This window comes from Harmonia axyridis, chromosome 3 (genome assembly GCF_914767665.1).
Source record: "Harmonia axyridis chromosome 3, icHarAxyr1.1, whole genome shotgun sequence".
Taxonomy (NCBI): domain Eukaryota; kingdom Metazoa; phylum Arthropoda; class Insecta; order Coleoptera; family Coccinellidae; genus Harmonia; species Harmonia axyridis.
In genome coordinates this window covers 42,919,992-42,944,859 of record NC_059503.1, presented here as the reverse complement: position 1 = coordinate 42,944,859, position 24,868 = coordinate 42,919,992, and the positions used below count along the sequence as shown (strand labels likewise).

Sequence of the window (24,868 nt, the reverse complement as noted above, 5' to 3'; positions counted from 1 at the left end):
TTGTATCGGAAACCTCTGAAATACTGAGACAGCTATGTTTGAGTTTTTGCAAATGATAGTTTCGGCACTCGACAATGATGAGATACCGGCAGGTCTCTTTGTTGATTTCTCAAAGGCTTTCGATACTGTGGACCACAATATACTCATAAAAAAGCTGGAATTAAATGGAATTAGAGGATTACCGCTTAAACTACTTGAAAGTTACCTGAAGAATCGTAGACAAGTTGTGAATTTATATGAAAATGGGGAAAGAATTTTATCTTCTGAAAAAGAAATTATTAGGGGAGTCCCACAGGGTACTATTTTGGGTCCTATTCTTTTTATTGTGTACATAGATGACCTACCGGATGATATCCAGAATGAAATACCAACCATGATAAAGAAATATGAAATAATGTTAGAGGAAGTTTCGCATTCCGTTCAAGAAATGAGAAATGCATGTCCGATGGTTCAGGACCAATCTGAAGTTAGTATTAACACCTACTTGTACGCAGATGATACCAATATCCTCATAACTTCCAAAAATGTTGATTTAGTTACCTATAATCTGAAAGAAACAATGTCAAATGTTGCAGTCTGGTGTGATATGAGCGATCTCAAATTAAATACGAAAAAAACCAACGTTATGTATTTCTGCAGCACAAGATCGAACACAATTTTTCCAATGAATATCAACATCAGTGACACGGAAGTTGAAATAAGCTCAAATGTAAAGTTCTTAGGAAACACAATTGATAGGAATCTCAACTGGAGATCTCATTGTGGACAACTACTTTCTAGATTAAACTCTGTATGTTATACATTGAGGGCTGTAAGGAACCAAGTCAGCAATAATATTATCAAGACCATTTATTACGCCAACTTCCAGTCATTACTCACATATGGGATAATTTTTTGGGGCTCCAGTTCACAAGCTGAACAAGTTTTTATAACACAGAAGCTAGCAATCAGGACCATGTTCAATATGAAATTTCGAACATCTTGCAGAGGAACTTTTACAAGAAACAATATTCTCACTGTACCAGGACTATATATTTACAGAAGCCTATTTTTTTTTCGAAAAAATATCAACTATTTTCAAAGATTTAAAAATCAGAATAACACAAGAAGAATGAATGAGTACTTTTTCCCATGTCATAAATTAACGCTAACTGAAAGGAGCACGACTTATACAGTGTGCATTACATTATATAACTTTTTACCTAAGAGTATCAGGAATTTGACAGAATATAACACGTTTCGTAAAAGAATTTATGCCCTTATTACTGATTCAGAACCTTATGACTCACAAGAATTCAAGGAAGCATGCCAAAGATCTCATTAACTTTCAAATCAATATTCGAATCTGTTTGACTTATTTTCATTTTGTTGTCATGTAGATGATAATTCTGAAATAAATATTTTTGTTGTTGTTCAATAAACATTTCCTTAAGAGTGAAATTTTTTTAGTTCAATAACTCTTCAATTGATCCACCGAATACTTTCAATTTTTGAAGTTTTGTCACTCCATATTATCGCCTTTCTTCAATATTTCTGAAATCGAACAAATCAGATCCGGACTAGGAAAATTTCAGACATTTTCTTTTTTCGTTAATATTGCATCACCCTGTATGTTAATAGCGTGATTTTTTTCGTTGTCATAACCACAAAGAATTAATTCATAATAAAAACTCAAAATCTCTGCTTGGCATCATCATACAGTGTGATCAATGAACATTTCCTTATGAAAGAAATTTCATAGTTCAAGAAATCTTAAATTTATCGATAGAATTATTTCGAGAATTGCAGTTTTTTCACTCTCTACGAATGCCTTACTTCAATATTTCTAAAATCGAATAAATCAGATCCGGACTAGGAAAATTTCAGACTTTTTCTATTTCCATAAATATTGGATCAGCCTGTACCTGAATAATAAGATTTTTTTCGTTTTCGTAATCACAAAAAATCAATGCATTATAAATTTTCTGCTTGACACCGTCATACAGGGTGAACAATAAACATTTCCTCATAAGAGGAATTTCATAGTTCAATAAATCTTGAACTTGTCCGATAAATTCTTTCGAATTTTGCGGTCCACCATTCTAGGAATGGAATCAACATTTCCCCGTAATTTTCACGTATAGGCTCAGGATAATCCATAATCAGTGATTGATAAAAAATCCCAAGTCAGAATCTCCATAAATGTTTGATGCGTTATGTAGGTACAATAATCGTTTGATTTGCTCAAATATTTTGGAAAATAGGTAGACAGGAGAAATTTATGGAAATTTTCAGAAACATAATTTTGTTTGGTAGAAAACATCCGTTGAAAACATGGTGTTCACAACATGTAGAGCTAATACGTACTAACCAAAAAAAGTGCGCGAGAATTTGACTGAGTTTAAAAGTTTTCCTGGATAATTTGAGAGAAATTTAGTGGAGTCATTCAAAAAGGGTGGAAAAACTGCAATTTCAGAAATAATTCTACCAATGAATTCAAGATTCCTTGAATCATGAAATGCCATCTCAAGGGAATATGTATTGATCACCCTGTATGACGGTGGTAAGGGAATATTTAGAACTTTTTATTATGAATTAATTCTTTGTGGTTACGAAAACGGAAAAAATTATGATATTAACGTACAGGGTGATCCAGTATTCACGAAAATAGAAAAAGTCTGAAATTTTTCTAGTCCGGAACTGATTTATTCGATTTCAGAAATATTGAAGAAAGGCGATAATGAGGAGTGACAAAACTTCAAAAATTGAAATTATTCGGTGGATCAATTGAAAAGTTATTGAACTAAAAAAATTTCACTCTTAAGGAAATGTTTATTGATCACCCTGTATGACCGTGCCAAACCGAGATTTAGAATTTTTGTTATGAACTAATTCTTTGTGGTTACGAAAACGGAAAAAAATCATAATGTTCACGTACAGGGTGATCCAATAATTAGGAAATTAGAAAATGTCTGAAATTTTCCTAGTCCGGATCTGATTTATTCGATTTCAGAAATATTGAAGGAAAGCAATAGTGGAGGGTGACAAAACTTCAAAATATGAAATTATTCTTTCTATTAGTTAAAGAGTAATTGAACTGTGAAATTTCACTCATGAGATGAACATCACCCTGTATATCCCAAACGAAGGCACTCAGGTGACTGAAACCTCTTGATACGAATCCCTCATGATGTCCTTCATGCATGGTATCTGTTTGTCGCATTCTTCCCGGGACACCCTGTATATACTATGAGAAATAACAAATTTCCCAAAGTTGTTCCCTGAGGTACACCATATTCATTTTCAATACCGGAAGATATTACACCGTTAAATTTGACTTTTTGTGTCCTTACTCAAATATGATTTGAACCAATCCAGAATAATATCTCTTATTCCTATCCTCTCCAACTTTTTCAACAGTGATTTACGATCTATCGTCTCGAAGGCTCTCTTGAAATCAATGAATACAGCTAAAATTATTTTATTTCTATCAATCTCTCTCAACCAATCATTGCACATACAGGGTGAGTCTTTGACTTGTACATATATTTTAACCGAAGGCTCCTGAGGTCAAAAGAAATACTTTTTTCATTTACCATTTTTTCCGATTCGGCCCTGTTAAAAAGATATAGCCATTTTAAATTTTCAAAATGAGCTAATTCACCCCTGAAAACCGAAACACTGAAGTTTTCTCAAGCATAAGATATACCTTTTGAACCTTGGAAATAAGCTACTTAATTAGAAAAACCATCATAAACTTACGTTTAACATTCCATTTGTTGAACAAAGTAGTGCTTATAATAAAATAAATAAGTTATTCCAATTTCGTTGACGCTAAAGATTAAATATTCGGTATACCAAATATTCTTCTCTTGATTTCTAATTCATTTTCGATAATTATAACGAATTGAGCTCGCTACCACCCATATTAGCTCTGATAATCATATCCATTCATTCATTATATTTCATTTATATGATATCGTTGTTTACAAGAATTGGCATTTAACCTTAAAATCTCAAATAAATAATTTATGAAAGTTCTAACACAGACTATAGTAATCTGTGGTTTTAAGTTTAAATTTCAAATTTCGAGTGATGCCAAATATAAACACAGCAGTTCGGTTCGAATAATCTATGTTCTAACCTAAAAATTTCATTTACAGTTTACACTGTTATTGTGATAAGATATTTGTTATGAAATGAAGCATTTGATTTGTTCCAACTATCTCATGAAAATATTGAAATGCATCAATAATTTTGAAGCCATCAGTATGAAAATATGGAAATATGTAAAATATTCTGGTTCTGTAATCAATGGAAAAAGTTAGACTCCACTTTAATCAAATTTGTTCTAAATGTGTACCTACATTATGGCCAACTTTACTACTTAATTCATCTTGATTTTGGCATTGAAAATAAATGAGAAGTATTCAATTTAAATATCCACAATAGAATATCCAGTTTCTTTCAACTCACCTAATTTGTTTTCACATTAAAACAATTATGGCCCTCTTGGAAGTATGTCAATCATATGCTCTTAGGATGAATTTATGGAATAGCAAAAGAATAAAAGTATTCAATCACATGAAAATTTGTCTAGTATGTACCTAGTCCTAGTGGTATGTTTCAATGTGAGTTTGAATGAGCCGAAGAAGAATACAGTATTGTTCGATAGCAGCAGTCTTTAGTGAGATATTGATTGTTGTCATTATAATGGGACTATTTTGTGAAAACTTTTTTAAACATGGGCTTTATGAATAACACGGGTCAACATGAAATTTGACTTTGATTGCAAAGCATTAAATTTCGGTAGTTTAGGTCGTAATAAGACGGAAAAAAAATATATGGCATGAAAAACTTTGCTTTTGTGCTTAGAAGACTGATTGAACGAAATTTTTGAAAATCTCGGATTTTAATTTTTGATTGAAAATAAAACTATTGAAATAAAAATGTTTATTATTTTTATTAAGTTTTACTATCAAATTAGCTTACAGAAAAGTGGAAAATAACTTAAAAGTGCACACTTTTACTTTTTCTTTTATGTTCATAGCTACTTTCCCTCAATAAACCCCAAATATAGTCGCCCATCATGTTTTCATTGTATTGGCCTTGATAGCGTTGTTCAAAATTCATGATGTCCTGATGGAAACGTTCTCCTTGCTCTTCGGAATAGGCTCCCATATTGTTTTTAAATTTATCCAAATGAGCATGCAGCATATGTACTTTTAATGACATCCTGCAGCCCATGGCCTTAAAATTTGTAAGCATATCCTCAACCAACTTTTCGTAGTTTTCAGCTTTATTATTTCCTAAAAATCCAGAAACTACTGCTTTAAAACTGTTCCAACTTGCTTTTTGAGTACGATTCAGCAACGTTGGAAATTTTTCATCGGCGAAAATCTGTCTTATTTGCGGACCAACAAAAACCCCAGCTTTAACCTTTGCTTCCGATAACTTTGGAAAAAATTTTTTTAAGTATCCAAAAGCTTCTGAAGTTTCATCCAGTTTTTTAACAAATTGTTTCATCAACCCTAACTTAATATGCAAAGGCGGCATTAACACTTTTTCCGCTTCAACAATCGGCTCAAATTTGACGTTCTGTTTTCCGACACACAATTCTGTTCTTACAGGCCATGACCGTTGAATATAGTGTTTAGAATCCGCTCTGCTATCCCACAAGCACAAATAACACGGATACTTTGTATATCCACCCTGTAGCCCCATTAAAAATCCCACCATTTTAAAATCTCCAATCAGCTCCCAGTTATACTCACGATACTTTACAGATTCAAGCAAAATTTTGACACACTCATAATTTTCTTTAAGATGTACTGAGTGAGCAATTGGAAGAGACGGAAATTTATTTCCGTTGTGCAATAGAACTGCTTTTAAACTTTTTGTAGAGCTGTCAATGAATAAACGCCATTCGCTAGGGACACAGGGTATGCCAATTGCTTCAAACATACCTTCAATGTCATTACAAAAACAAAGTCCATCTTCCTTCGTGAAAAACGTTGCAAACATTTCATGCCTAGTCCGCTGATCCGTGATCTTAACATCATCAAGCAAATTCCACTGTTTTAACCGAGAGCCTAGAAGCTCTGCTTTATTTTTTGGCAAATTTAAATCTCTAATTAGATCGTTAAAATCTTCTGAAGTAATGAGATAGTGTTTTGGTTGTTCAGGTGTAGGCAAAAACTCCTTATCGGAATTACTTTTATAAGAACTAAAAGATGAGCTACTTTTCTGCGATAATTTTTTTGGTGGCTCAGGTACTGGTCGTGTCAGGTCGTGAGCAATTGGAGCAGAAGAAGATTCGAGGTCAGGATATTCAATAGGTTTTGCATTTTTACCTCTACGTCTTTTACTCGGATTCACCATACAAAAGTAGCAGTCAGTAGTATGGTCTTTTGGTTCTCGCCAAATCCTTGGTATTGCAAATTTCATAGACCTTTTCTCACCTCGATACCAACCTGAAAATATAAAAATAAAAATTAATATGTCTATTATTTTGGATTCATCGCTTAATTAAATAAAAATTGCTTACCTTCCAAACACCTTTTACAATAACTACAAGCAACATGTGGAGCCCATGGCTTATCTTGATTCCGTACAGGACAGTCAAAATATGCTTCATAGGCTTCACAGAGAACGTGAGATGTCTTTAGTTCATATTTCACGTCTCGAACTTTAATAAATTGACCACATATAAAACAAAATGCATCAGCATCGTATTTGCACTTTCGTGATGACATTTCAAGTTATTCTGGGCTTGTAAATAACACCTGATGGTTGTTTATCACTCGGGTGCCATCTAGCGGCACAGTGTAAACGTTAATACCCCACTCTCACCGCGCGGTCTTTTTAAAAATATTAAAATCAATTAAAATTTATAAAAAAATTGAAAAATGAGTATTATTATTATAACTATCACAAAAGCAAACTTTATACCGAAAAAAGGTATTTTCTTTTCGTTTTTGTGCATAAATAACTGGAAAATAATAGTATAAACTTTAGGACAAAGAACGAAAATTTTTTTGTAGAGTCGTGTAATCTGGACTTTTCAAAAAGAATGTTGATTTTAGTGAAGTATCTTCTTATTATGAGAGCTGTGCCAAAGCTCAGTAATTTGTAATCAAATAGAAGAGTTGAGGTGAGCTTATTCAAATAACTTCATTTTCAAACTAAGTTGGCTATTACTTCAATTCTAAAATCTGAGAACATGACATCATAGTAAATATTCATTTCTGTGGTTTTTTCACCACAACAGAACAGAGTTGCATTCAGCCAAAGTACCCAATTTTTTGAATTTCACAGATAATTTTTTTTTTTTAAGATCAAGTTATTCGAAAACGGCGCTTTGTACGAGAAAACATGAAGTATACTTTTATTTTTCAAATTAGTCAAATATTCTTCAATGAAGGTTCAAATTACTCTTAAGAGTTGGTTTCTTCGAATTTCTGGTATTTTTATGGGATGTAATGTTCATAATAAAGAAACAGAAGAATGTGTATGGAATCTTGTGTTCGGATAAGATGTATCACATCAAAAAAAAGCTATATTTCAAAAATCATTTTCTTCGATACAACCATTTACGAGATATAGCCGAAAATCACATTTTTTTAACGATTTTCAACAGCCTGTATCTTTTTAACCGGGCCGAATCGGAAAAAATGGTAAAGGAAAAAAGTGTTTCTTTTGACCTCAGGAATCTTGGGTTGAAATATATGTACAAGTCAAAGACTCACCCTGTATATAAAACTGAGCTCTCACAAGAATGTTTAGCACGAAATCCTGATTGACAATCAATTAAAACTTTATTTTCATTAAGAAAATTCAACAATTGATCTCTCACAATCATCTCCAGTACCTTTTCATAAATAGGCAAGGTATGAACGCCCCTGAATGCCTCACATAATATCGTACCGCTAATCTTCGGAATCGGTACCACCACAGAAACCTTCCAGATATCAGGGAAATTACCCTATTCTAATGAACTATTAACGTCAAATAAACGATTACCAATTACATCAAAAATATCCCTTAAAACCTCCGTGGTAATACCATCTTCCCGACCACATGTATTCTTCAACTTTCTCACATAATTTCTGAGATGTCTCATACTTATTTTTGTAAATTTAGATAATTTAGGACATTCAACTATTTTCGACAAGTAAAATTCATCATCGTGTCTAATGGTAACATTTGCAATTACATCCTCAATACTCCTAACAAAAAAGTATTGAATTTCTTAGCTATTTCATGAGCATCAGAAAACAACTCATTATTGAATTTAACATTATTCATTTTTGATGTCCGTTTATTCCCGAATAAGTCTTTTAAGTTTTTTCATATATCATTATTAGAACTATCTCTTATTATTTGATGATAATATTTTTTTTCTTCTATTCTTAATTGTTTTACCACAGTATTTCTCAATATTTTATATAGTCCCCATTGTACAGGGTGGGCAAATTTCGATGTTTTAGCACTACAACTTTTAAACCAGAGGTGATAGACAAAATCTGATACCCACTTCGATCTCTTTTTCTGAGAAACTAACAAGGGAATTATTTATTTTTGACCACCTTCTTTTGTTTTCGAGTAGTAAGCGAAAATTGGAGAAATGGCGATATCGAAAAACATTCATATCTCCGTTGATATTGATGATAGAGCTCTGAAATTTAAACATTATACAGGCACTTTTTTACGTTGAATCCAATGGCGTACTCGTCTTTTCAAAAGGGTTTTTAATTACGAAGCTATGACCCAAAGTTATGTTTTTTTAAATGGGAACACTATATTTCTGTACCATTTTTTGAAAGCTTAATTTTTCCTGATTTCAAAAATATATTAAATCGTATAGTTTGTATCAATATAAATAATGGAAAATGGTCAAAAACTTTTCTCACCTAAGTGTCTTAATATTTCTATGGTTTCAAATGTTGATGAGCACAGAAAAATTTAGCATTGTATCATTGCCACAGTCTCCTACTATTAGTTTCTTCATTTCTATGCTTTTTACCCAATTTCTCACAGAATAAAGGACTGCTATCATAGAGATTAGAGCTTTGACTGTCAAATCATCAATTAATATCATTTGAAATCAAATCAGCGCTACGAGTATCATTGTTTCGAAATACTTATATATTTTTCTATTTCAAAATGAATTATGGAAATAACGAAAAGTTCAGTATGCTCGAATGTTACATTAGGTGCAATTATAATGAGGATGCAGCATCACAAGACTATTTGAATAGTTTTCCAGAAAGAAGTCAACCGCACAAGCCAATATTTGAACGACTCAAAAACAATTTGATTGAACATGGAAGTTTCACAAAAAAAAGACCAAAGAAGTATAATATACATGACGAAAAAAATAGTGTATTAAGTGTATTCGGTGCTGTATCCGCAAACCCTAATATTTCGAGTCGTCAAATAGAAGAAGAAACTGGTATAGCTAGAAAGCGAGCTCTGGATATTTAAAAAAAATATAAATTTCGACCCTATACCTGTCGGAAACAACCTTCCCTACGGCCTAGGGATCCTGCCTGCCGATTGGAATATTGCCATTGGTATTGAGAAAAACTAGAAGAAGACCCGTCGTTTTTTGAAAAAATTATATGGTCGCATGAAGTGCACATAAGTAGCGCTGGGATATTCAACAGGCACAATGAACATTACTGGTCACACATTAATTCTCACATTACTTTAGATGTTCCTCATCAGGGTAGATTTGGATTTAATGTTTGGTGTGCTATTTTAAAAAATCGTGTGTTGACCTATTGCATTTACGATGGAAATTTAAATGATCAACACTATAAAGAAATAATTGATCAGCACATTGTTGATGGATATTTGGACAATTTACCTCTTATCGAAAGAGGAAATATTTTTTTTCAACAAGATGGTGCCCCACCTCACAACAATAGAAATATAGGTGAAATATTAACAAACAACTTCGGAAAAATAACTAAGTTGGAGAACGAGAACAATCAATTGAAGAGGAGATTGGATAGCTTGGACAGGAAACCTAGAACGAACAATATTGTAGTATTTGGAGTCAATAGAGAACCAAGTTTGAAATATATTCCTTTTTTTTGTGGAGAAATTAAAAGCCTTGTTGGCGTAGATTTATGCGAAAGTGACATAGGTGATATTTACTCATTAGGAAAATCTCGAGCAGCCCCCCTCAAAGTGGAATTTGTATCTTATCGTAAAAAAGAACTGATTCTCCGAAACTGCTCTAGATTGGAGGAAACTGGTATAAGGATTGCGTCTGACCAGACTGAAATGCAGAGGGCTGAAGGCAAACTTCTGAGAGAGTACCTTAATGAAGTCAGAAAAAATAGACCTGAAAAGAGCTACATTAAAGCCAGAAAGCTCTACGTTGGCGAGGAAGTTTATACAGTGGAACTCGAAAAACTGAAGAGATTTGGGGATGATCAGGGAACTCACAATAGTAGAAGATCCAATAGTGCACCGTCAACACCCGCACCCGACTGTGAAAATACGGTAGATGAGGCAGTATCATTGAATGAAATCCAACGACAACCTACCGAAGAAAAGAATAATAAGGTTAGCAGAAGTGGGAAACAGAACGATCACGGTGTAACACCTAGGAGGCAGATACCAGCTCGACCACAGAATCCATCATTTCAACCTGCAGTAGCGAAGGAGAGAATAAAAACTCGTTCGACATCATATAGTACCGATCCCGGAACCTCACTAAACTGAAAAACTCAAATAGATTTGACCTTACTTTTGTTTGTATTTGTCTTTGTTTGGTGAGTTGAACTAATTGTATCTCGTTTTTAAGATTGATCCGTTAATTAGAGATTATAATGTAGCTGATTTCCCTACAACCGTTTATGATGATATTTCTGAAAGTAGGTTGGAAGATCCCGATATATGTTTCGGGGTTTTTCATCAGAATATACGTAGCCTAGCAAAGAACTTTGAAACGTTGGAAGTAGCACTGAACCAATTTCAGAATCAGTTCGACTGTATTGTGCTTACTGAAACATGGAGGATTCACAACACTGAATTCTTCAACATGCCCAATTTCAATCTTATTTACAACAACGGAGATATCAATCAGAATGATGGTGTGGTCGTATATCTCAGTGATTCACTAGATTTTGTAGCTGATGTTGTTATGATCGGTTTATGCAGGGCAGTCCAAATTCGTATAAGTTTAAATAGTAAAACTATAATGTTAACTGCCGTATATCGACCACCTTCCACCAGCGAGTCTGATTTCATATCCGGACTGTATACGTATTTGAGTCAACTTGAGGACAGATGTGACGCTCACATGTTTATCGGCGATATAAATATAAATTTATTTTCTGACAACAATATCACGGATGATTATCTTGACGTTCTCTAGGAGTTCAATTTTATTTCCACCGTAAACAGAAGTACTAGGGGCAACTCCTGTATTGATCACATTTTTTCAAAGACTATTGAAATGAGCATAAGCGATATTTGCAAGACCTATGTTGTGGAAACACACCTCACAGACCATCGTGCAATCGTTCTAACGTTAAATTTTGATAAGAGGATAGTAAATAATCTGAAACAGAAAAGGGCATTTAATAGAATCAACATGACGGGACTCAAAGACTTTTTGAATAACTTTGATTGGACAAATTTTTACACGGATTCTGATGTTCTTGAAATGACCAAATATTTCATTAAAACAATATCTGATGCAGTTGCGTCGAATACGGTCAAGATCGTTCAGAACAGAAAACTCGTTAAGAGAAAAAAATGGATTACACCTGGAATCATGAATTCGATTTCCCGCAGGGACCGGTTATATCAATTGTTGAAAAAACAACCGAACGACAATATGTTGAGGCAAAATTTCGTATCATATAGAAATATTTTGAACCGTCTGATCAAGAAATCGAAAGATGCCTACCATAGGGAACAAATAGAAAAAAATAAAAGTAATTCGGAAAAGTTATGGGAAATCATAAACGAAGTTGGTCCAGTAAGTAGGGAAAAAAACGCGGTTACCATAAAAAAAGTATTTAACTCTACAGGTCGGCTAACTGAAAGTACTTTTGAAATAGCTGAAACTTTCGTTGAATTTTTTACGAATGTAGGTCCTAATCTCAGAGCTCAAATAGTTAAACCTGAATCTGCGCCTCCAAAGAGAGTCATAAATGAACACTCCTTGTTTCTCAGCCCCACTAATGAGAAAGAAATATTAAATATAATTAGTTCTTTAAAAAACCATAAGTCACCTGGAGTAGATAATATGACCGCCGATACACTGAAGGAGATATCCACTGAGATAGCTTCACCTCTTTCATTTCTTATGAACAAAATACTGGAAACAGGTATATGCCCCCCGGAGTTCAAGATCACCATTATCAAGCCTGTATTCAAAAGAGGTGATAGGGAAATCGTGTCTAATTATCGACCCATATCTCTCATAACAAATTTTACTGAAATTTTCGAGAAGATAATTAAAGTGAGAATAGAGTCATTCATCAGAAAATATAATCTTATCTCAGGGAGGCAATACGGTTTCCAAGCTGGACTATCCTCGGAGGACGCTATCTCTGCGCTAACACGGAAAATGTATGATGCCTTAGATAAGGGACAACCTTCCCTGTGTATGTTTGTCGATCTTGCTAAGGCTTTCGACACTGTAGATCACTCGCAGCTGTTGGGGTCTTGGAGGATTTTGGCTTTCGTGGCGAAGTTCTTGGACTCTTTGAGAGTTACCTTAGCAGTCGTCAGCAGTTGGTTCAGATCGGAGACCAGAGAAGAGAAACTAGGTTCGTTAAATGCGGTGTGCCTCAGGGTACCATTCTTGGTCCTGTTCTTTTTATTAATTATGTGAACAGTCTCTTTTCATTGAAGACTTGTGGTGAGGTCATCAGCTTTGCGGACGATACTTCTGTGTTCTACACCTCGGACACATGGTCTTGTCTGAGAGAAATGGTAGAAGCGGACTTCGGTATGGTGGTCGATTGGTTCAGTCATAGGTTGTTAACAGTTAATGTAGAGAAAACGAAATACCTTCCTTTGACAAATCACAGAAATCTCCTTCCGGACTTCGCTTCGATAGAAATCCGAAATCAAAATAACAAAATGGTTATCAGCCCGGCAAACAGCGTAGAATACCTCGGAATTACTATTGACTCTCACCTGCGTTGGAATTTTCATGTGAACAGGATCACAAAAACCATAAGATCCATGATTTATGAATTCAAACACCTGGCCAGATTCTTGAACTTCTCTCATATGAAAATGATATATCAAGCTCTTGTTCATTCGCGTCTTATGTATGGTATTCTGGGTTGGGGTGGCGTGGCGGTTAGTTATTTGCGAAGGTTGGAGGTGGTTCAGAAATTAATCTTGAAGATTATTCTTCGTAGAGACCGGCGGTACTCCTCCGATCTTGTGTATCGAGAATCGAAGGTAATGGATATCCGACAGATATTTTTTTTCAAGCTCGGAGTTTACTCGTTCAAAAATCGACATGTATTGGAAATATCACATGATTACCAGACAAGTGGACGTGTCAAAAAAAACCTTTTAATTCCGTCGTCCCAGAGGACTGTAGGTCAAAGATCCCACTATTTTCTTGCACCCCGTGTATATAACTTTTTACCACCAAATATCAGGGAAGAATCCTCTATTAATAGGTTCAAGCCACAATTGAGAGAGTTCGTATTTTCTGTTGATAGGAATACTGTTGTTGACATAATAGATGTTAAAAATAAAAGATTATAAGATACTTGAATTCACACACACCAACACGCCATCGTTTCTGTTCTGTTATTGGCCAACAGGAAAAAAAAAAGGTAAATGACTGCAAGAGCTTAAAAGTAGATTGGAAAGATTGTGGAAAGAGTAGGGAAGTCAGCAAAATTTTCGAACAGCAAAACGAGCTTTGGTATGAAGATTGTTTTTTTTTTTTGTACTTTGTTTTATTTGGCGATGCGAGGCACTGATCACCACAGACAGTCCACACGGACTTTGTGGTTATTAAGTTTATTTGTATAATTTTCTGTCAAATTATTTGTAACTTAATGTATTATGTATTATCCCAAATAAACTATATTATTATATAACATCGTATGGTTTGTATTAAAATAAATAACATAAATGGTCAAAACCTTTTTATGGTCCCAATATTTCTATGGTTTCAACTGTTAATGAGCACAGAAAAATTGAGCTTTCTATAACAAGAGCAGTGTTCTTCTGCCAATAAAATTTTTTCTATGTTTTTCACTCATTTCTACAAAATTCGAATCTAGATATATTCCATAAAAATAGTTTCGAAAATAATAATAATAAAATAATAAATGTATTTGTGGCCATCGACCTGAGTCCTTCAGCCAATAATAAGTTTGATTACATTATGAAATTACAAAAAAAAAATATATACAATATATAATGATTATATAATATAAACTTAAGTAACATTCAAGGCGTTCAGTTCTTGCCATAGTGTGCATGTGAGAAATTTTCTTTGTGGATGTGGGGGTGGATCACATTGCACCATATCAAGTACATCTTTCAAGTCTTGTAGTCTCTTCATGAATTTCTTATTTAGTTTTTCCATACGTTGTTTGATCGGTTGTACTTTGGTTAATTCATATAAGAGATCATTAGGAGGGTTGTGTAGTCGGTTCCTGGGATGTCTCAACCTGGTGACTGTTCTCAGAGATTATGTTTCAGCTACTTGTAGTATTTTCAACACTGATTCTTTACAATTTGCAAACAAGGGATGTGCATATTCAATCATTGGCCGGCATATGGTTTTATATATTGTGGATGCAGTTTTCATGTCAATGCCCTGGTCTTTGTAAGTTAAGCATCTAAAATGTTTTGCTCTGCTGATAGCTTTCCTTTTCATATTGTTGGCATGGAGTCGTAAATTAGCTCTATGGCCCACTTGAATACCCAAGTATTGTATTGATGGAGAAGGTTTTACTTTTTTATGGATATTGATGGGGATGCTTGATTGATGTTGTGGTTGAATATAATCAACTGGGATTTCTCCGGATTTACTCTGAGTCTCCACTTGGATAGCCATGATATGATGTCATCCAGATGTGATTGTAGTTTTTCCATACAACATTTTAATGTTCGCTCATGAGAAATAGCCATCGTGTCGTCAGCGTATTGTAGAGTGTATTGGTTGCCTTGCTGAGTTGGGTTAATATCGCTGCAGTAAATATTGAAAAGGAGTGGAGATAATGGTGATCCCTGTGGTGTACCCTGCATGGGGATGAAGAAGTCAGACAGTGCATCATTTATTTTAATCCTAAGTTTTCTGTTTTCTAGATACGACTTTAATAGATAGATAAGATGGGAAGGAACTATCGATCTGTAAAGTTTGTATAGTAATCCTTTTATCCAGACGCTATCAAATGCTTTTATTATGTCGATGCTTACTGCTGCTGTTTTTTTGTTATTCAGCTGTGCGTTTTGTATATTAGTGAAGAATATCATAAGTGGGTGTACAGTAGATTTGTTTTTACGGAAGCCGAATTGATGTTTAGGTATTGAATGATTTGTATGTTCTTCTAATTTAGTTTTTACTATATTTTCAAGTAATTTGCCTAGAACTGGTAAGAGGGTTCTTGGTCGATAGTTTTCTACTTTTGAATGATCTCGATTAGTTTTTCCTATGAGAATGATAGTTCCAGACTTCCATAATTGTGGGAATATACTGTTATGTATGCACCATTTGTATATCTCGATGATGTGTGAATGAATGAGCTGATTTAATTTCTTCAGGATCTTCCAAGGAATGTTATCTGCTCCTGGCGAGCTGTTTTTAGACTTGTGCAGGATTTCAAAATATGTACTTTCTTCTATTTCAAAAGTTGTTTTATTCACCTCTTCGGAGAAATAATCTCTGTACCAACTCTCAACTTCCTCTTCCCTTTTATTATCAAATTTAGGATCCTTATCGTATTGATATGTTTTCTTGAGATAATGTGCAAATATTTCTGTCTTTTCTGTATCTGACTTGCATAATTTGTTATTGTCTACGATTGTCGGAATTTTGTGAAATTTTTTGTATTTGGATAATTTCCTAATTTGTTGGTAAAACTTCTTTCCTTCAGTTTCGCAGATTTCATTACATGTTTTGGTCCAGGTGTGTTGTTTATACTGTTGTATCATTTGATGTATTGACTTATTGTATTCATTAATTTGAGGTTTGAGAGCTGGATCTCGACGTCGTTGGTATTCTCTGTACATTTTTCTCTTATTTTTTATCATTCTGATTATGTAGGGAGGCAATTCGTGCAGAAAAGGATGGTGTGTTTTTAGAGGTGTGTACCTTACGATGCAGTCAGACAGTTCTTCGTTGAATAAGGATATATAATTTTCATCTATTCTAGAGTTTTTATGTAAATCCATAAACTGTATCATATCTTGGTTGACCCTATCTATCTTACATTTATCAAATTGTAGACTCTTCTTCCCCTTAATGTTGTCAGGTTGAGACTGCATATCTAAGGTGATCACCATCGATAGATGGTCAGACCACAGGTCTGCGACAAGGTCAACATTTTTTATGCTTTTTCTCAGATTTGCTGAGTAGAATAATAGGTCTGGTGTGCTATCCGGATTATTTTCTATTAGGAATGTGGGAGGTGTGGAGAATTTTTTGAACGCATCGTTTTGTAGAAATTTTTTAATTTGTTTATTTTTGGCTTCATTAGGATTGAAATCACCCACTATGATCGAGTATTTATACAGTGCTGCTTTTGTAAAAATGGTCTCTTCAATTTTTGATCTTGGGTGTATATAAACTAAGAAGATGTGCAGATTTTCCTCTTTGAAAGGAATAGTGAAGTGTAGTGCTTCATTGAGGTTGTTGTTTATAACAGGACAGTTGTTCTTACCCATTTTCAAGCTGGGGTGGCACTGAACTAGACTACCTCCTCTTGTGTTATTTATTTTGTGGCCTATGCGATGAATGATATCCCAGTCCCTGTATCCTGTGCTATGTTCTTCTTTTATTTTTGCTTCCACAAACATCGTACACTTTATATCATTCGTTTCTATGAAATTATTGACCAGGTACTTTTTGGGCATATATTGATGTTATTGTATAGAATTTTAATTTCAGATTTTAATTTGCCGATTAACATTATTGTCGACAAGTTCAGTTGGTGACGGTTCGTTGGGATCTTCCACATCGAACATGAGAATATATAGTCTATTGCCTGAAAAAACAACTGTTGTATCTATTTTATATTCTGTGATTAATCTTTTCTTGAGTTTGTATAAAAGTTCTTCCCTATTGATGTTTTTGGGTTTATTCAGTTTTCTTATGTAAGTATTTATAATATCGTTCATTGGAGCATGTATTCTGCTGTTTTTTTTTGTGGAGATCTTCTATTTCTCTTGTTTTCTGGTTGAGCGGTTTGATGGTTACATTCGGTATACCTTCAATGGGCTTCTTGGGGTGTTTTGGGCATTTGGCCGACCATGGAAGGTGATCTTCCGCTCCGCATGCACTACATTTTGGAGGAAGATTTGTTCTGCAATTAGCAGTCTTGTGAGTACCTTGGCATTTGCTACACTTCATTTGTTGTTGACAATTTTCGGTGATATGGTCGAATTGATGGCATTTGCTGCATGGACTTGGTGTGGGATCAGGTGGGTGACTTGCATATACAAGGTAGTGTCTATTTTTGAAAAACATTCCATCATTCAGAAGTTTTTCAGAAGTTGAAGCTTCGCCTGTAATTATCCTAATATGTGTTGTAGGTGTACTGAATTCTCTTGATATTATTCGTTTGCAAAATCGGTGTTTCAGGTTCATTTCTGTCAAGTGTTCACTGATGTCCTCATCTTCAATAAATTTTTCCAACGAAAAATATAAATGAACTCGGAGAAATTTTCCCAGGTTGCCAGTTTCCAATATTTATCAATTGAATTCGGTGTTAAATATCAAGAAGATGTGTCGACTGTACATTGTGCAATTTTTGTCATTATTAGGTTAAATATTCTTTCTTGTTTGTTCCCTTCGTAATTATATTGTTGAGTTCAATCATATATGCGTTGTTTTATATGCTATTCAAAATAGATTGGTACTTGTGCGTATTCATTCTGGAGACCTATGAAAATAATCTTATGATACATCCATCTCATTACAACTCTTTCGATTGAAACATTCTATTTTTTGGATCTTTTCGTTATTTCCAATTCAATTTTCAGATAAAAATTTATTAAACATATCTAGATTAGAATTTTGTAGAAATTAGTGAAAAGCATAGAAATAATCAGATTGACGGAAGGACACTGCTCTTGATATAGAAAGCTCAATTTTTTCTGTGCTCCTCAACAGTTGAAACCATAGAAATATTGGGACTCTTGGACAAAAAAAGGTTTTTGAGCATTTTCTATTATTCGTATTAATACAAACCATACAATGTTATATATTTTTGAAATCAGGAAGAATTAAGCTTTCAAAAAATGGCACAGGAATCTAATTTTCCCATTAAAAAAAATAACTCAACATAACTTTGGGTCATAGCTTCGTAATTGAAGACCCTTTTGGAAAGACAAGCACGTCACTGGATTCAACGTAAAAAAATGCCTGTATAATGTTTTAATTTCAGAGCTCTATCATCAGTATTAGCGGAGATATAATTGTTTTTCGATATTGCCATTTTTCCAATTTTCGCTTATAACTCGAAAACAAAAGAAGGTAGCCAAAAATGAATACTACCCTTGTTAGTTTCTCAGAAAAAGAGATCGAGAATGGGGTATCAGATTTTGTCTATCTCCTTTGGTTTAAGTTGTAGTACTAACACATCGAAATTTGCCCACCCTGTACAGACAATGATCAGGTTCAGGTGAATTCCGAATGTGAAGAAATATCATTGTATATCATGAAATAGAACTTTCAATGTCTTCAACTATCAGAACGCAACCGTGACTGTTGACATCTACGACTAGACTTTTAACTGTTTTCCAAAAATAATTTGCTCTTCAATGATCTGTTAGGCAACCTTGTTTTTGTTTTGTTTTCCTCGTATTCTTCTTCTTCTTCTGTTCCTCCATTTGTGCCTGGCTTCTTATTGCCTCGTATTATCTTTCAGTTGTTCTATTTTTCTTGGTCTCACACTTATCTTTGTGCTATACGTTAATTGTTCGATGTATCTTGGTCTCACACTTATCTTTGTGCTATACGTTAACAATATTGCCTAAAAGTGCTTGAACCTTACAGTTAGGCGGTACTTCATAATTAATTAATGAACAGGTCACTACTAATACTTCAAATTTCATTTTGGAACTTTCGATTTTTAAAACTTTTCGCATAAATGCAAGATATTTGTCTATAGCCCTAATGTGTCAACATCTGATATTTAGATACTCATCAATTCTCTCTATCATCTCGCAAAAAAAAAGAACAAATGACAGATATACTGATATTCGTGGTATACGTAGGTACTGTTGCCTTAACCAGTACTAAAAACCCCTGGTATTTGGTAATTTTCAAGCGTCATTGAAAAAATAATAAAACCTAGATGAAAGACTCTAATTGACTAGATGAAATCCAAGATTCACACGATTAGACCAAAATATCTAGGCATTAAATTTATGACCGTCATCGTAAAAATCTCTGAACAACAAGAATTCAGTGCATCCTTATACCTTCTACCAAACCGTCGCTCTTTTATTGTATGCGCCACCGCAGGCGAGTGAGTTATCGTTTATTATCTACTGAAACTTAATATTTTTGTGAGTGATATTTCCAGTAAAGCGCATATTTGAGATAGTAACTAAATGAAGGAATATATTATTTTTAAATGAACGTTGCCTCGTGAAGATGACGTCGACTGTGAAATTGATATAGGGGGCACCTGGTACTCTTATAAACAATTATATCATATTTCGATAAGACCGAGTCAATTAAAGAATAATAAAAACATGAAATGTTCTATCTATAATTTGGTACTCGTAATGAATGATTGCAATGAAACGTTACCGTGGTCGAGTTGTCCATTTTATTAATATTCTGACAAATATCGCTCACCATATTCGATTTTCAATGACTCAATTTCCACAGGTATATTCCATGGACCAAAAACATGTCATAATTTTTGTCTGTGGCGTTTCAAAACCGTAGAATTTTCTCGGAGCTGCATTAACATTGTGATAGAATACTTACCTTATTTTCGACGTATTCTTATTACACGAATTCCAAACACCATGGCCTATTAGAATGATTATTAATCATTTCAAAATAATTTCGACTTGTTATCAGCCATAAACTCCATTTCCTTATTCAGTATATACCCTGAAATTAATTTTAACAGTTATCCGATCCAAAACATTAATGTGTCGTTTAACAGCGGTATCATATACAGCAGGCGCGGATCCAGTCCCCACTTTTGGGGGGGGGGGAACTTTTAGATACTCAAAATACTGAAAATGTGGACCCCAGACACTTTCGCCATTTTGGGACGTCATTTTTTATGCCGTTCATAGATATGGATCTCCCCAAAATGTATTGAAGGTGAAATTTTTGCTGATATTGTAATTATTTGAGCCTAAGTATGTCAAATTCTAGGAGGGACGGCAAAATTTAAGAGGTGCCTGGGTCATTTGGGGGGAGCACGTTCCCCCAGTTCCCCCCCCCCGTGGATCCGCGCCAGATATACAGTGTGGAACAGCCAAATGGAATAAATTCGATAACGGATAAATGAGGGCGTATTGGGAAAAACGCTTGGACACGTCGATTTGTATTTTTAACTGCGCATCTTTTTCAAAAAAAAAATTATATAGGGTGCGTCATCTGACAGTGGCCAATACCAACTTTCTTATTTTAAACGCAAGCCCCTGTATATTATTAATTTTTTGGATTCTTCAGAAAATTCTAGACATAATTCATGTACAATGTCCTATACCTATCTTCAACTGTTTCGGAAATATTAAGTATTTTCAGATTTATTACAAAAATTAACATTAAAAATAGAAAATTATTTTATTTCACAAATTCTAATGAGAAATACTGATTATTTCTTAATAATTTAAAAAAACAAAAAACATTAATGTCAATATAGTGAATGTTCAAAATGCTCGCCACGAACATCTTGGCAACATGCTAATCTGGTTTCATTTTATAAGGATGCATTTTACTTTCCTTTAATGTTCGAAAAATTGCTGTGTGGCTAACGTTGAATAGTGGGGCTGCTTTTCGACCAGAAGTATGTGGGTTTTCTTGAAACTCAAGCGTAATATCCAATTTCGTATCATCACTTACTGCATTGGCAGCTACTTTTTTTTATCTGTCTCACATGACCAAGCTCGCGAAACTGCTTTTCTATTTTGCTAATTGTTCCTGGGGATACAGGCGGCAAATTTGGAAATTTTTCGTGAAATAAGCGAGACACTTCCATCTGTGCCCGTGTCTTATCTCCATAAGCAATCATTTGTAGAATGGTTATTTTGTGCATTTCTGTTAAATGAACCATTTTTCTGATATTATTACGTACAGTTAACGAAATTCAAACGACACTAATCATTACTGTCATGCAGGTATACAACAAGTTGCTAAGGCTACAAGTTTTATACGAACATAAAGAAAACTGTTTTTGTATTTTTTTCATTTCATATCAGTAAAAAGAAACGCAGGAATGGTTTTTGTTTACTTTCTCATTATCAAGAGCTAAATGGGAAATAAGTATTGAATGTAATGTAGCGAATTTGTGAAATAAAATAATTTTCTATTGTTAATGTTAATTTTTGTAATAAATCTGAAAACGCTTAATATTTCCGAAACAGTTGAAGATAGGTATAGGACATTGTACATAAATTATGTCTAGAATTTTCTGAAGAATCCAAAACATTAACAATATACAGGGGCTTGCGTTTAAAATAAGAAAGTTGGTATTGGCCACTGTCACATGACGCACCCCATATAATTTTTTTTTTTTTTGAAAAAGATGCGCAGTAAAAAATACAAATCGACGTGTCCAAGCGTTTTTCCCAACACGCCCTTATTTATCCGTTATCGAATTTATTCCATTTGGCTGTTCCACACTGTATACATATACATATATACTCTTTTGATAAAGAGCAATACAAAATAATATATTAACTTCGAACAATGAATCATGGCTTGAGAAAATCTCATTATGTATAAGCAGAGGAAATATAAACGAGCCATCATACATTTCAACGTACTTATGATACAGGAGTACCTACAGATAAAAATCTCAGCAAAAACATTGTCTCCCTGTATAGGTCAATAGTTGTGGTAATTGGTATGTGTATTTGGACGTTTCTAGATAACAGGACTTATTTGAAATCTGAACATACGGAATATGACATTGTTCATGATACCCTATTCAGCCAAAATATTCGAAGCTCTGGCACCTCCGGTTATACAAGAAATGAAAAAAATGTTGTTCAAAAAAAACTTTTCTCTTCATTTTATGTTTTAAATATTATCAAGATTTCCAATTTCAATCACTCCTTGTTGAAATATTTGAATTAGTCTCTATAGTTTTCAAAATATTAAGAAGAACCGAAAAACAGAGAGAATTTCCATAGTCACTATTACGTGAATTATATTTGATTTGAATATCCTATGCGTATACTCGATTCATTTTCTCGAACTAGAATGATGAAGGAATATCGTGAATATCTTGAACTTGAAAAATATCATCACAGGGTTTTTCAAATATTATGCGAGATACAACATACTCACTGAAATCGAGGTTAAGGAATCATCAAATATAAACTAATCATTAAGTTATTTATAAATCAAATAAAAATATTTCATGATTCTCAAAGTGACAACTGGGTCGATAAAGGTCAATATTTTAATGCCAAATATAGAATGAAATAAGATGGTGGAATTTGCACATGCGTTTAAATCATTCAATTTAGACAGAAGATAAAAATCAATGAGACAAGATGAGAATGATTTCTAAGGGAATCGACCAAGGTTTACACCAAAAAATTTTGCTGTACACATTGTTTGATACCTTGTCTCATTGATTTTATCTCCTGTCTAAATTGAATGATTTAAACGCATGTGCAAATACCACCATCTTATTCTATTCTATATTCCGCATTGAAATATTGACCTCAATCGACATAAGATACCCAGTTGTCACTTTGAGAATCCTGAAATATTTTTATTTGATTTATAAATAACTTAATGATTAGTTTGTATTTGATGACACCTTAACCTCGATTTCAGTGAGTATGTTTTCAATTGTTTTTGTTTTTCATTTTAATCAGGTTTTATCGATGACTGTATGTACCATTGTGACAGTTTTGTGTTTATTTTTTCTGTTTATTGTAACTGATAATTTTTATTGATATTTTGTAGAAGCCCTGAGGATGGATTGAATAAAATCCGAAAGCTCGGCAAAGAAATCAGGGTAATTTTATGGTGTAAACCTTGGTTGATTCCCTCAGAAATAAAAAAATATATATATATATATATATATATATATATATATATATATATATATATATATATATTTTTTTTTTTTTTTTTAATTCACACAGTTGTGGAGTAATCCAGAGCTACCCGGGCGAGGACGCCAAGAGCAACTCAGTCCGTTAATGAGGATAAAGCACCTTTCGCACGATCTTGACTGTGCCCAATATCACAGCCTTTTGCATCCACATCAGAGTATTTTGTGGTAAGTTTAGTTCCTTCAGATGTTCGGTTGTTTGACGATGGACGAGTCTCTTCGCGCTGATGATGATAGGTTTTATATTCACTTTCTTTAGCTGCCACATATCCCTCATTTCTCTTGCTAGTGCCTCATAATTCGAGATTTTTTCGGTATAGCTTTTAGAGAGGTTGTAATCTTGAGGCACAGCGAAGTCTATTATGAGGGCGGTTTTTGCTATCTTATCCCACACTACCACGTCCGGTCGGTTATGTTCGACACCTCTATCTGTGATGACGGTCAGGTCCCAATATATTTTTGTTGTTTCATTCACCATAAGCGTCTGCGGGTTGTATACGTGGTGCGGCGTGAAGCACTGTAAGAGTTGCTTTTGGAGACATAACATCTGATGTACAACTTTCCCCATGTTATTATGTCTTGCCAGATATTTGGTGCCAACAATCGCTGAACATCCAGACGAGAGATGTTGCACCGTCTCCTCCGCGCCATTACATAATCTACATTTGGTGTTGTCTACAGCTGTGTTTGGCATATGTCCTGGTCGGAACAATCTGGTCCTGAATGGCGAATAAAGTACCCTCCGTCTGAGGAAATAGGTAGCCCTGGGTCAGGTGAGTATTGGTGCTATGCATATCTACTTCCGATTGATGCAAACTGGCATAAAACCTTCCATGTATAGATTTGGCTTCCCATGCTCGCCTGAGTGTTTCAAAGTTGTTTTCGTTTTCAGGTACTTCCTCGTTAGATGTTTCGGAGACAGAGGCGCGGCCACATGAAGCTACCCACTGATGAACAGGTAAGTTACTTTTTCGGAAGTAGTCGTTAATTTTCTCTGTCTCTTTCAGGGCCGCTCTTCCTATCTTCGTCATTCCTCGACCACCCTCTTTTCGGGGTAAGTATAAACGTTCCACTGCCGAGTTTGGATGCAGTACACCATGCTGTGTCAACGAAGTCCGGATGCTTCTATCGAGTTGTTTTAGCTCCGACTTTGACCATAAGAGAATTCCTGCTGTATAAGTAAATGTTGATATGGCCCAGCTGTTAATTGCCATTATCTTATTTTTAGCCGATAGTTGGGTTCTCAGCACTTTCTTTACTCTTTTAAGCAGTTCGTTCTTAGCGTTGTCCTTATTTTCTCGATGCATAATCTCAAAGGTCTGCTGGACACCCAGGTATTTGTATCGGTCCTCATATCTCAGGCCAGTCATCTCTCGTCCATCAGACAGGAT

General features: G+C 34.3%; 2 protein-coding genes across 3 annotated transcripts; one reads left to right on the top strand and one right to left on the bottom strand.

Annotated features, from left to right (window-relative positions):
• Positions 1-4,886: 4,886 nt before the first annotated feature.
• Positions 4,887-6,959, bottom strand: LOC123677084. Of its 2 annotated transcripts, XM_045613544.1 has the most exons (3): positions 6,527-6,959; positions 6,333-6,452; positions 4,887-5,288 (listed from the first exon to the last, which is right to left on the bottom strand). In XM_045613544.1, the coding sequence occupies exons 1-3, from the start codon at positions 6,732-6,734 to the stop codon at positions 4,990-4,992; spliced, it is 627 nt and encodes a 208-aa protein (XP_045469500.1). In that variant the 5' UTR covers positions 6,735-6,959; the 3' UTR covers positions 4,887-4,989. The 2 variants fall into 2 exon arrangements, with proteins under 2 accessions (XP_045469500.1, XP_045469498.1); XM_045613542.1 differs by having other exon boundaries at positions 4,887-6,452.
• A 4,631-nt stretch (positions 6,960-11,590) lies between these two features.
• LOC123675323 lies at positions 11,591-12,841 on the top strand. Its single transcript, XM_045610672.1, has one exon. The coding sequence runs from the start codon at positions 11,591-11,593 to the stop codon at positions 12,839-12,841; it is 1,251 nt and encodes a 416-aa protein (XP_045466628.1).
• The last annotated feature ends 12,027 nt before the right edge of the window (positions 12,842-24,868 follow it).

Bases quoted from the DNA above. Each gene is read 5' to 3' on its own strand.
- LOC123677084 (XM_045613542.1), bottom strand. From the start codon at position 6,734: ATGTCATCACGAAAGTGCAAATACGATGCTGATGCATTTTGTTTTATA. The intron at 6,453-6,526 runs GTAAGCAATTTT...TTATATTTTCAG, and splicing joins TTGTAAAAGGTGTTTGGAAG to GTTGGTATCGAGGTGAGAAA.
- LOC123675323 (XM_045610672.1), top strand. From the start codon at position 11,591: ATGACGGGACTCAAAGACTTTTTGAATAACTTTGATTGGACAAATTTT.